The following is a 14,230-nucleotide window of genomic DNA, read 5'->3' as shown; positions in this document are numbered from 1 at the left end:
GGACGAATTGATAATCTGTGAGGAGGGGGATGTACACGGTGATATATCGGAGGGTGAAGATGAGGTGGACATCTTGCCTCTGTAGAGCCAGTTTGTGCAAGGAGAGATTAATTGCTTCTTTTTTGGGGGGGGTCCAAACCAACCCGTCATATCAGTCACAGTCGTGTGGCAGACCCTGTCACTGAAATGATGGGTTGGTTAAAGTGTGCATGTCCTGTTTTGTTTATACAACATAAGGGTGGGTGGGAGGGCCCAAGGATAATTCCATCTTGCACCTCTTTTTTCTTTTCTTTTTCTTTGCATCATGTGCTGATTGGGGTGGGTTTTTTGGAAGGGACACCCTGCGTGACACTGCAGTGCCACTCCTAGATGGGCCCGGTGTTTGTGTCGGCCACTAGGGTCGCTAATCTTACTCACACAGCTACCTCATTGCGCCTCTTTTTTTCTTTGCGTCATGTGCTGTTTGGGGAGGGTTTTTTGGAAGGGACATCCTGCGTGACACTGCAGTGCCACTCCTAGATGTGCCCGGTGTTTGTGTCGGCCACTAGGGTCGCTAATCTTACTCACACAGTCAGCTACCTCATTGCGCCTCTTTTTTTCTTTGCGTCATGTGCTGTTTGGGGAGGGTTTTTTGGAAGGGCCATCCTGCGTGACACTGCAGTGCCACTCCTAGATGGGCCCGGTGTTTGTGTCGGCCACTAGGGTCGCTAATCTTACTCACACAGCTACCTCATTGCGCCTCTTTTTTTCTTTGCGTCATGTGCTGTTTGGGGAGGGTTTTTTGGAAGGGACATCCTGCGTGACACTGCAGTGCCACTCCTAGATGGGCCCGGTGTTTGTGTCGGCCACTAGGGTCGCTTATCTTACTCACACAGCGACCTCGGTGCAAATTTTAGGACTAAAAATAATATTGTGAGGTGTGAGGTATTCAGAATAGACTGAAAATGAGTGTAAATTATGGTTTTTGAGGTTAATAATACTTTGGGATCAAAATGACCCCCAAATTCTATGATTTAAGCTGTTTTTTAGTGTTTTTTGAAAAAAACACCCGAATCCAAAACACACCCGAATCCGACAAAAAAAATTCGGTGAGGTTTTGCCAAAACGCGTTCGAACCCAAAACACGGCCGCGGAACCGAACCCAAAACCAAAACACAAAACCCGAAAAATTTCAGGCGCTCATCTCTAGTAGTTTGTTTCCAATAGGACTGTCCCCTCTGGTACTCCACATTAAGCGACATCATTAAGGGTGAATGATCAGATATACCCCGTGCCTCAAAATGAACATCCGAGATTTTAGGCAATAGTTTGGGAGAAACCAGGACAAGGTCAATTCTAGAAAAGGAACCATGTATGCTGGAAAAACAGGAAAGTTGCTGAAGCGTGGGATATCGAGTTTTCCAGGCATCTAACCACTGCAGGCTATTCACAAAATCAGCAAATTTAGATGGCCACCACTCACCCCGGGGGCATGAGGAGACTTCCACCTATCCAGGGATACATCGAGGACATTACTGAAGTCCCCTAAACAGATAACAGGGGTGTGAGGGGAAGAGGCAATAAACAAGGCGGCCTTTTGCAAAACTTCATAGGAGAACGGAGGAGGAACATAGACAGACAAAAGACAAAAAGGTCTGGGAACTCAATTTACATTCCATAAACACAAATCTGCCATACGGGTCAGTATTAATCGTAATTAACTCAAATTGCACAGGTTTTTTTTTTAATCATAACTGACACCCCTCGAGAGAAGGAGTGTGAGGAATGATAGGCCCATCCCACCCAAGGTCTGCGGAGTGACATCAGTCTATTTCCCTCTAGATGGGTCTCGCTAAAACAAACGAACAATGTCGGGGTCATATTTCCTAATCATTTAAAGTACGAGGGAACGCTTTATTTTATTGTTAATACCTCGGACATTCCAGGCAAGAAATTTCAGGTCAGGCATTGCACCTGTGAAATTATCCTGCTCACAATGGATAAATACCATGCAAGATGTTTAGGCAGACCCATTAGCAAAAGCAGTCAGGTATACAGATGCCTTATCAAGGCGTATAAAGGTTCAGCATCCCCTGCAAAAGGCCCCGCAGTTAATGGCCTAAAATAACGATAGTCTAATATCCCTAAAACCATGCCGTCTGCCCACCCCGAGTCGTGGGCCGTGCCAACCAATACAATAAACCTTCACATCACAGAGAATAATACAGAGGTGTGAAAAACAATAAACTAAAGAAAAAAAGACATACCAAAACAAACAGTACCCAAACAACAACCCCCCACCCCGTATACCTCCCCAAACTGTGGCATCCTCATACCCCTAACAAAACCCCAATCCCTTAGGATCTAAATTCCTAAGAGAAACCTGTAAGTAATGTTAGTCGATGAAGCCCAGAACCACCAAAGCAAGGAGGCTCCCTGGACTTTTGCAGAATCGAGGCATAGAAGTTCAAAAATATTAATGCAGGAGGTCAATCTGGAGCCAGCTGACGGGGGCCCGGTGCATATCTGTCCAGCCAGGCAGCCACCTTTCTAGGGGTACTGAAGAATTTAGTCTCCCCCTCCGCCACCACATGAAGCCAGGACGGAAACAGTATAGAATAGGAGAGATTCAGGTCCCGGAGACAATGCTTGATAGGCATGAATTGGGCCCGGTCTTTTTGAACATCCGCAACGAAGCCTGGGGATGCTGACACCATTCACGAGGAGTGGACCCTTGGTGCGACCCAGGCGAAGGACTGAGTCACGGTCTTTATAATACAAGAATTTTGCTATAAAAGTTTGTGGAGGGGCACCAGGAGGTAGAGGCCTGGAGGGTATTCTGTGGGCTCGTTCCACCGCGAACTGTGAGGTAAAGGAGTCTGCTCTGAGGTAAAGGAGACCCCTCTTCTCTCTCAGGCAGGCCTACAAACCGTATGTTATTTCTGCGTAGACGTCCCTCCATGTCTAAGATCTTGATTTGCAGTGATGAGACCTGTTGGGACACTGTTGAAACGGATTGCTTTAAAGGGCCACATAGGTCCTCTAGGTTGGAGACCCATGTCTCAGCCTCACCCACTCTCTAGCGGATGCGTTGAACATCCTGTCTCAACAAGGAAAGAACGCAATGCACTTTCTCCATTTTGTCGGAAGAACGTTGTTCACTGCCCGCTATAGCTTCCAATACCTGTTGAATGGAGGGAGTAGAAGGTGACGTAGAGGAACCAGAGGCAGCCCCGGATGGGCAATCATGTTGAGCAGAAGAGGAAGATTTAGGAGATGGCTGCGCAGTACCGGCCGCGGCTGGCTGGTAGATTGTCTAGCATGCTTCTCCAATTTATCTGCAGCCGCGCGCTGGCCATCCCTCACCATGGTGAGCAAGTATGAACTAGCAGTCAGATAGGGAGGGGAGTTCAAGCAGGGTCACAGAATAAAAGTACAGACACGTGCAGGTGGCAATAAAGTCCCAAATATTCAGTGTCAAAAAAGGCAGTCTGTATCAGAATTGCAGGATATATGAACACTGGGCACATGAATAGCTCACCCAGCTAAGTAGTCTCCACAGGCTTGTAGATCTGTGTAACATTGACAGAGGGAGCTGCTTCCAAGATGGCTGCTGGACCCACAGCTCCCACTCTCCCTGTGCAAGAATGTAGTCCCCAGACGCTGAGCTCGCTGAGCGGCAAGGTGAGGACACTCAAAGGGCTTCATGAGGATTATCCATACCCAGGCACCCGGTAGCGCAGGACTCCGTTGCGGGACCGCGGATGCAGACACCCGGGGGCCGCGTGGCCGGAAGTTGTAACTATAGCCCGGGGATCCAGAGAAGGCCTAGGCCGCAGTAACGGCCGCCGCGGTCAGGGAGCCGGCCGGGATGGCTGAAATAGATGCCCGCCGGTGTCCAGAGGGATAGGCGAGGATGTGCCGCTCAGGTGTGCCTCTGGAAGGGCTCAGGATGGCTGCCAGGATTTATTGTGTTTACCTACCTTTAATTAACTGTGTATCTGGAAGATGTAGTCATGAATTTATAATGAATCTTGTGATTGAGACCATAAAACGTAAAAAAAATAAACAGATGTTATTACATTTATATAAGAGTAAAATTTCAGATAGCTAGTGAAATTGTTGATTACTTATCCATTATCAGAAAGTACGATCTGGTAACTGAACAAGTAACACATACTGTACTTTGTATGCTCATGTCAGTCTCAATGATAACATAGAAGAAATTAGCAAATGGAAGAGTTTTGCCACTTTGTGTTCCTCTGCACTGCCACAGACAAGGGGGCAGCGTGTACTAATTACTCGGGCCTAATGGACGGGGGCGGGTCCGCTGCCATCCCCCACCCCCTTACCTGTCAGAAGCAGCAGCTTAGTTCCCCAGCAAGCACACCGCTGCTGTGTGCTGGCTGGGCTGTGGTGGTGCAGGTAGGTTGCTGCCACTTAGCAGCAGCAGTCTCTTCTGCCTGTGCAAGGGGGGGTGATCTTACTGATCACACCCTCTCTGGATTTGCCCCTGGCTGAGGATCACAATAGCGCCACCCAAATCTGCACTCAGCGACACTTCAGGATGCAAAATAAAAGATGTTTGCGCTCATTTGCATAAGGGGGCATGACCACGCCCCAAAAAAGCACCTGGGCTTGCCATGGCTCTCTACACCCCTCTTCCTCGGAAGTTGTTTCATTTTACAGAAACATTAAGTAGTAGCTCAATACCTGCAAGCATAAAAAGACCATACACACCTTACTCGAAAATTGACAATCTGTTTGCTGGTCTCATCAATTATAAAGGTATGGTTAGGAGGATACCATATTCTGTCATCCTTGTTCATTAAAGCAAACAGGGTATAGTACACAGGTGTCACTCCTGAAACACAAAAAAAAAATTACACAATAGTTCAGTTGATAGTGTGGTCTATTAAATCATACTGTTCAGACACTAAAATATATTTCCAGAGGTTGCAATTTTGTTTACAGTACACTTTAACAAATCAGAGAAATGTTGCTGAAAAATGTTTCATACATTTATCAGACTAAAGGCCCATACACACTGGGCGATTTTGAGCTGGAAGCAGGTCACTTTTGGTGTGTTGAGCTGCTTTTAGCTCAAAGCAGCCCAGTGTGTATGCTCAAGCGATGAACGGTGAGCGCTGATGCACGCTCCCGCATCATCGCTGGCGGCCGCTCTTCATCTACTAGTATTACCGTAGATGAACGGCGGGGTGAGCGGCTTTCCATAGCGTCCTGCTGGGTATAGTTTGTTGACATGCAGTATGTGAATATTAACTACGCTGACTGCTAAAATGTTGACAATTAGAATGTACTGTAGATAAAATGTTCATAATAGTCTAGCAGTGTCTTCCAGGTCTGGAGGTCAACTGGCGGGGACTTCCACCAGTTCCACCGGTGATGATCACTGACCCTTAACCCTCAAAATCCAACCTTGCCTCCGGAGGCCAAACTCTCCCCTTTGGCCCATGCAGATCAACATTTCAGACGTTGACACTGTAGAATGTCATGTTCGCAAAGGTCAACATGTTCCATTCCAATAATGTCGACATTGTAACTGTTGACATTATGTCAACATAATCCTGCATCACATAATCCTCCACCCCACTTTGAAACATAAATAATAGTAGAACATTGTGGTTAGAAAATGAAGGTAAACAAATAGGTCTACTATTTTAATTCAATATGTCTCCCTGAATTGACTGTGCATTTGGATCTCTATTTTTTCTCCATATCAGTTATAAGTCATGGAAAATAAATATGCAACTGTTACATGAATGTAAATTTTACATATATTTAAAATAAGAATTTACTTACCGATAATTCTATTTCTCGTAGTCCGTAGTGGATGCTGGGAACTCCGTAAGGACCATGGGGAATAGCGGCTCCGCAGGAGACTGGGCACAAAAGTAAAGCTTTAGGACTACCTGGTGTGCACTGGCTCCTCCCCCTATGACCCTCCTCCAAGCCTCAGTTAGGATACTGTGCCCGGACGAGCGTACACAATAAGGAAGGATTTATGAATCCCGGGTAAGACTCATACCAGCCACACCAATCACACCGTACAACTTGTGATCTGAACCCAGTTAACAGTATGATAACAGAGGAGCCTCTGGATAGATGGCTCACAACAACAATAACCCGATTTAGGTAACAATAACTATGTACAAGTATTGCAGACAATCCGCACTTGGGATGGGCGCCCAGCATCCACTACGGACTACGAGAAATAGAATTATCGGTAAGTAAATTCTTATTTTCTCTGACGTCCTAGTGGATGCTGGGAACTCCGTAAGGACCATGGGGATTATACCAAAGCTCCCAAACGGGCGGGAGAGTGCGGATGACTCTGCAGCACCGAATGAGAGAACTCCAGGTCCTCCTCAGCCAGGGTATCAAATTTGTAGAATTTTGCAAACGTGTTTGCCCCTGACCAAGTAGCTGCTCGGCAAAGTTGTAAAGCCGAGACCCCTCGGGCCGCCGCCCAAGATGAGCCCACCTTCCTAGTGGAGTGGGCATTTACAGATTTTGGCTGTGGCAGGCCTGCCACAGAATGTGCAAGCTGAATTGTACTACAAATCCAACGAGCAATAGTCTGCTTAGAAGCAGGAGCACCCAGCTTGTTGGGTGCATACAGGATAAACAGCGAGTCAGATTTTCTGACTCCAGCCGTCCTGGAAACATAAATTTTCAGGGCCCTGACAACGTCCAGTAACTTGGAGTCCTCCAAGTCCCTAGTAGCCGCAGGTACCACAATAGGCTGGTTCAGGTGAAACGCTGAAACCACCTTAGGGAGAAATTGTGGACGAGTCCTCAATTCTGCCCTGTCCGTATGAAAAATCAGGTAAGGGCTTTTATAAGATAAAGCCGCCAATTCTGACACGCGCCTGGCCGAAGCCAGGGCCAACAGCATGACCACTTTCCATGTGAGATATTTCAAATCCACAGATTTAAGCGGTTCAAACCAATGTGATTTTAGGAACCCCAAAACTACATTGAGATCCCAAGGTGCCACTGGAGGCACAAAAGGAGGATGTATATGCAGCACCCCCTTGACAAACGTCTGAACTTCAGGAACTGAAGCCAGTTCTTTCTGGAAGAAAATCGACAGGGCCGAAATCTGAACCTTAATGGATCCTAATTTTAGGCCCATAGACACTCCTGTTTGCAGGAAATGCAGGAATCGACCCAGTTGAAATTCCTCCGTTGGGGCCTTCCTGGCCTCGCACCACGCAACATATTTTCGCCAAATGCGGTGATAATGCTTTGCGGTCACATCCATCCTGGCTTTGATCAGGGTAGGAATGACTTCTTCCGGAATGCCTTTTTCCTTCAGGATCCGGCGTTCAACCGCCATGCCGTCAAACGCAGCCGCGGTAAGTCTTGGAACAGACAGGGTCCTTGCTGGAGCAGGTCCCTTCTTAGAGGTAGAGGCCACGGGTCCTCTGTGAGCATCTCTTGAAGTTCCGGGTACCAAGACCTTCTTGGCCAATCCGGAGCCACGAGTATAGTTCTCACTCCTCTCCGTCTTATAATTCTCAGTACCTTGGGTATGAGAGGCAGAGGAGGGAACACATACACTGACTGGTACACCCATGGTGTTACCAGAGCGTCCACAGCTATTGCCTGAGGGTCCCTTGACCTGGCGCAATACCTGTCCAATTTTTTGTTGAGGCGGGACGCCATCATGTCCACCTTTTTTTTTTCCCCAACGGTTTACAATCATGTGGAAGACTTCTGGGTGAAGTCCCCACTCTCCCGGGTGGAGGTCGTGCCTGCTGAGAAAGTCTGCTTCCCAGTTGTCCACTCCCGGAATGAACACTGCTGTCAGTGCTATCACATGATTTTCCGCCCAGCGAAGAATCCTTGCAGCTTCTGCCATTGCCCTCCTGCTTCTTGTGCCGCCCTGTCTGTTCACGTGGGCGACTGCCGTGATGTTGTCCGACTGGATCAGCACCGGCAGACCTTGAAGCAGAGGTCTTGCTTGGCTTAGGGCATTGTAAATGGCCCTCAGCTCCAGGATATTTATGTGAAGTGATGTCTCCAGGCTTGACCACAAGCCCTGGAAATTTCTTCCCTGTGTGACTGCTCCCCAGCCTCGCAGGCTGGCATCCGTGGTCACCAGGACCCAGTCCTGAATGCCGAATCTGCGGCCCTCTAGAAGATGAGCACTCTGCAACCACCACAGGAGAGACACCCTTGTCTTTGGTGACAGGGTTATCCGCTGATGCATCTGAAGATGCGATCCGGACCATTTGTCCAGCAGGTCCCACTGGAAAGTTCTTGCGTGGAATCTGCCGAATGGGATTGCTTCGTAGGAAGCCACCATTTTTCCCAGGACCCTTGTGCATTGATGCACTGACACTTGGCCTGGTTTTAGGAGGTTTCTGACTAGTTCGGATAACTCCCTGGCTTTCTCCTCCGGGAGAAACACTTTTTTCTGGACTGTGTCCAGGATCATCCCTAGGAATAGAAGACGTGTCGTCGGGATCAGCTGCGATTTTGGAATATTGAGAATCCAACCGTGCTGCCGCAACACTACTTGAGATAGTGCTACCCCGACTACCAACTGTTCCCTGGATCTTGTCCTTATCAGGAGATCGTCCAAGTACGGGATAACTAAAACTCCCTTCCTTCGAAGGAGTATCATCATTTCGGCCATTACCTTGGTAAAGACCCGGGGTGCCGTGGACAAACCAAACGGCAGCGTCTGAAACTGATAGTGACAGTTCTGTACCACAAACCTGAGGTACCCTTGGTGAGAAGGGTAAATTGGGACATGGAGGTAAGCATCCTTGATGTCCAAAGACACCATATAATCCCCTTCTTCCAAGTTCGCAATCACCGCTCTGAGTGACTCCATCTTGAATTTGAACCTGTGTATGTAAGTGTTCAAGGATTTCAGATTTAAAATAGGTCTCACCGAGCCGTCCGGCTTCGGTACCACAAACAGCGTGGAATAATACCCCTTTCCCTGTTGCAGGAGGGGTACCTTGATTATCACCTGCTGGGAATACAGCTTGTGAATGGCTTCCAATACCGCCTCCGCCTCCCTGTCGGAGGGAGACATCGGTAAAGCAGACTTTAGGAAACGGCGAGGGGGATTCGTCTCGAATTCCAATTTGTACCCCTGAGATACCACCTGAAGGATCCAGGGGTCCACCTGTGAGTGAGCCCACTGCACGCTGAAATTCTTGAGACGGGCCCCCACCGTGCCGGAGTCCGCTTGTAAAGCCCCAGCGTCATGCTGAGGACTTGGCAGAAACGGGAGAGGGTTTCTGTTACTGGGAACTGGCTGTTTGCTGCAGCCTTTTTCCTCTCCCTTTGCCACGGGGCAGAAGTGAGGAGCCTTTTGCCCGCTTGCCCTTATGGGGCCGAAAGGACTGCGCCTGATAATACGGCGTCTTCTTATGTTGAGAGGCTACCTGGGGTAAAAATGTGGATTTCCCAGCAGTTGCCGTGGTCACCAGGTCTGATAGACCTACCCCAAATAACTCCTCCCCTTTATAAGGCAATACTTCCATATGCCTTTTGGAATCAGCATCACCTGACCACTGCCTCGTCCATAACCCTCTTCTGGCAGAAATGGACAGCGCACTTACTCTTGATGCCAGTCGGCAAATATCCCTCTGTGCATCACGCATATATAGAAATGCATCTTTCAAATGCTCTATAGTCAGTAATATACTGTCCCTATCTAGGGTATCAATATTGTCAGTCAGGGAATCCGACCAAGCCACCCCAGCACTGCACATCCAGGCTGATGCGATTGCTGGTCGCAGTATAACACCCGTGTGAGTGTATATACATTTTAGGATATTCTCCTGCTTTCTGTCAGCAGGTTCCTTAAGGGCGGCCGTATCAGGAGACGGTAGTGCCACCTGTTTAGACAAACGTGTGAGCGCTTTATCCACCCTAGGGGGTGTTTCCCAACGTGCCCTATCCTCTGGCGGGAAGGGGTATGATGCTAATAACCTTTTAGGAATTATCAGTTTTTTATCGGGGGAAACCCACGCTTCATCACACACTTCATTTAATTCCTCAGATGCAGGAAAAACTACAGGCAGTTTTTTCTCACCAAACATAATACCCTTTTTAGTGGTACAGGTTGAGTCTCCCTTATCCAAAATGCTTGGGACCAGAGGGATTTTGGATATGGGATTTTTCCGTATTTTGGAATAATTGCATACCATAATGAGATATCATGGTGATGGGACCTAAATCTAAGCACAGAATGCATTTATGTTATATATACACCTTATACACACAGCCTGAAGGTTATTTTAGCCAATATTTTTTATAACTTTGTGCATTAAACAAAGTGTGTCTACATTCACACAATTCATTTATGTTTCATATACACCTTATACACACAGCCTGAAGGTCATTTAATACAATATTTTTAATAACTTTGTGTATTAAACAAAGTTTGTGTACATTGAACCATCAAAAAACAAAGGTTTCACTATCTCACTCTCACTCAAAAAAGTCCGTATTTCTGAATATTCCGTATTTCGGAATATTTGGATATGGGATACTCAACCTGTACTTGTATTATCAGAAATATGTAAAACATTTTTCATAGCATCAATCATGTAACGTGTGGCCCTACTGGAAGTTACATTCGTCTCTTCATCGTCAACACTGGAGTCAGTATCCGTGTCGGCGTCTGTATCTGCCATCTGAGGTAACGGGCGTTTTAGAGCCCCTGATGGCTTTTGAGACGCCTGGACAGGCACGAGCTGAGTAGCCGGCTGTCTCATGTCATCAACCGTCTTTTGTAAAGAGCTGACACTGTCACGTAATTCCTTCCATAAGCTCAGCCACTCAGGTGTCGACTCCCTAGGGGGTGACATCTCCATTACAGGCAATTGCTCCGCCTCCACACCATTTTCCTCCTCATACATGTCGACACAATCGTACCGACACACAGCACACACACAGGGAATGCTCTGATAGAGGACAGGACCCCACTAGCCCTTTGGGGAGACAGAGGGAGAGTATGCCACACACCAGAGCGCTATATATATACAGGGATAACCTTATAGAAGTGTTTTTCCCCTTATAGCTGCTGTTTTATTAATACTGCGCCTAATTAGTGCCCCCCTCTCTTGTTTTACCCTTTTCTGTAGTGCAGGACTGCAGGGGAGAGTCAGGGAGACGTCCTTCCAGCGGAGCTGTGAGGGAAAATGGCGCCCGTGTGCTGAGGAGATAGGCTCCGCCCCCTTCTCGGCTGACTTTTCTCCCGCTTTTTGCTGTATTCTGGCAGGGGTTAAAATACATCCATATAGCCCTGGGGGTTATATGTGATGTATTTTCGCCAGCCAAGGTGTTTTTATTGCTGCTCAGGGCGCCTTCCCCCCAGCGCCCTGCACCCTCAGTGACCGGAGTGTGAAGTGTGCCTGAGGAGCAATGGCGCACAGCTGCAGTGCTGTGCGCTACCTTGGTGAAGACTGATGTCTTCTGCCGCCGATTTTCCGGACCTCTTCTTGCTTCTGGCTCTGTAAGGGGGCTGGCGGCGCGGCTCTGGGACCGGACTCCGAGGCTGGGCCTGTGTTCGGTCCCTCTGGAGCTAATGGTGTCCAGTAGCCAAGAAGCCCAAGCTGGCTGCAAGTAGGCAGGTTCGCTTCTTCTCCCCTTAGTCCCTCGATGCAGTGAGCCTGTTGCCAGCAGGTCTCACTGAAAATAAAAAACCTAAAACTAAACTTTTACTAAGAAACTCAGGAGAGCCTCCTAGAATGCACCCTTCTCGGCCGGGCACAAAAATCTAACTGAGGCTTGGAGGAGGGTCATAGGGGGAGGAGCCAGTGCACACCAGGTAGTCCTAAAGCTTTACTTTTGTGCCCAGTCTCCTGCGGAGCCGCTATTCCCCATGGTCCTTACGGAGTTCCCAGCATCCACTAGGACGTCAGAGAAAAATTGTTTACAATTGACAACATATTAATACACTGATGTGGACCTCATTGCACCTGCTATAGACTGTATAGGGCATAGTCACAGTAAGGCAAGAAACAAGCAATGCAGAGGATTAAACGTGCAAATACAATTTGCAAAACTAGTTATAATAGAAGGTAAAGGTGTCATTTACGAGTGACAATAACCTAACAGCTATGCAAAAAGGAAGAGATTGTAGAAAATTGGGATGCAGACAGTGTTTGAAAATACGAAAGGAAACGAGCGGAAGGGAACACACAAAGGTAGAGGAGGAAGAGGATACCTATCATATGGTAAGATTGTGTTTTTATTATGACATTATTTGTCAGGGTCATGAATAAGCTGCAGCTTTCATTAAACAGAACAGGCTTACTTACCCAATTAATATTGGCAGAAATGTATAATAGTGATCAAAATGTAATGTTATTTAAAAAAATATGTTGAAATTCACTTTCGCAGATAAAAAAATGAATTACAAAAATGTTATATTTTATATCTTCCCGTTATGTTAGGAAAATTTATTTTTCAGGTGGGAAGTTAAAAACCATGTAATTAGATTAAAGTTAAAAAATAACCCTAAGGGGACGAACAAGGGGTTGACATAATGACGTCATTACCGATGCGTGGTTTGCGTTGCGTGAACGATAAAGCCCAAACAGACAATCGTATCCAAATTTGGATTGCATCTCCAGTGGGTGGAATTAAATAAACTACAAATGGTCCTGCCGCTTTTTACCGTATCTGCTACAGGTGCTCCTCGGGTAACGCCAAGAATAATGGACTAATATTTACTTACACTAAAACGTCTCAAATTTATAGCTCTATAGATTTACCAAATTTTTAACACTCCTTTATATTTACCGCGAAAATCAGAAACTCCCGTGCAAAGAACAGGTAGAACAATATACAGGTTGAGTATCCCTTATCCAAAATGCTTGGGACCAGAAGTATTTTGGATATTGGATTATGCCGTATTTTGGAATAATTGCATACCACAATGAGATATCATGGCGATGGGACCTAAGTCTAAGCACAGAATGAATTTATGTTTCATATACACCTTATACACACAGCCTGAATGTAATTTTAGCCAATATTTTTAATAACTTTGTGCATTAAACAAAGTGTGTGTACATTCACACAATTAATTTATGTTTCATATACACCTTATACACACAGCCTGAGGGTCATTTAATACAATATTTTTAATACTGTAACTTTGTGTATTAAACAAAGTTTGTGTACATTAAGCCATCAGAAAACAAAGGTTTCACTATCTCACTCTCACTTCAAAAATTCCGTATTTCGGAATATTTGGATATGGGATACTCAACCTGTAATATTATATGTATGTATAACAGCTGCAGTTGTGCAAGCGCTTTACAAGGAGGACTACTCTTCTTGGTATCTTAGATACAATATAGCCTAAGGGGCGAATCAGAGCGAGACTTTGCAAAAAATACATAAGTATACATAGGGTACCACAGAGTAGTGTCCGCAACCCCTGAGACCAGTAAGATTACACAAGTCACTATTAACAAACGGGATTGGAAGATAAATGAGTTTATCACATGCAATTCATCAAATCTTGTATACGCAATAGAGTGTACATGTGGCCTCTGGTATTTGGGCCGCACCTCCAGAACATTAAAAACCCGTATTAGTGAACATCTAAGGCAGTGATTTTCAACCTTTTTCAACTCACGGCACACCAAACCGAATTTTTAAAATGCCAAGGCATACCATCAGTTCCCCACGACCACCAAGGGGGGGTGGGGGCGGGTTTGGGGAAACACACATTGGCCTCCAGATAAACAAAACACATATTGGCCCCCTCAGCAATTTAAAAACATTGACCCCCACAGTAATTGCAGCACACATTGGCCCTGAAACTGATTGCAGCAAATATTGACCCCCATGGTAATTGCAGCACATTGGCCCCCACGGTAATTGTAGCATACATTGACCTCCACGGTAATTGCAGCATACATTGGTCCCCATGATAATTGCAGAACAAATTGGCCCCCACGGTAAATGCAGAACACACTGACCCAAAGGTAATTGCAGAACATATTGGCAGTAACAATAAATACAAATGTACAGGAACTTACTGTGCTTGAGTAGGTTGGTTGATCTGTAGCTGTGGAGGAGGCAGGAGCTGTGTACGGTCTCCCTCCTTCAGCGGTGCAGCCAGCGGAGAGGAGCGAGGACACAGGAGCAGCGCTGGGCGGGCAGGTGACGTGGAGCAGCGCTCGGCGGGCAGGTGACATGGAGGAGTACTGGGCGGGCGGTCGACGTAGCGTGCGTGTGT

At 46.7% G+C, this 14,230-nt stretch overlaps 1 protein-coding gene across 2 annotated transcripts in view; it reads right to left on the bottom strand.

Annotated features, from left to right (window-relative positions):
- Nucleotides 1-14,230, bottom strand: part of JAK2 (Janus kinase 2) — a 457,412-nt gene that overhangs the window by 251,936 nt on the left and 191,246 nt on the right. For both annotated transcript variants that reach the window (XM_063913981.1, XM_063913980.1), the window contains one exon: nt 4,720-4,843. In XM_063913981.1, the coding sequence (XP_063770051.1) occupies nt 4,720-4,843 (124 nt within the window). The remainder of the gene's footprint in view (nt 1-4,719; nt 4,844-14,230) is intronic.

Source organism: Pseudophryne corroboree, chromosome 1 (genome assembly GCF_028390025.1).
Source record: "Pseudophryne corroboree isolate aPseCor3 chromosome 1, aPseCor3.hap2, whole genome shotgun sequence".
In the NCBI taxonomy this organism is placed as follows: Eukaryota; Metazoa; Chordata; class Amphibia; order Anura; family Myobatrachidae; genus Pseudophryne; species Pseudophryne corroboree.
This window is presented reverse-complemented; position numbering and strand designations above follow the sequence as displayed.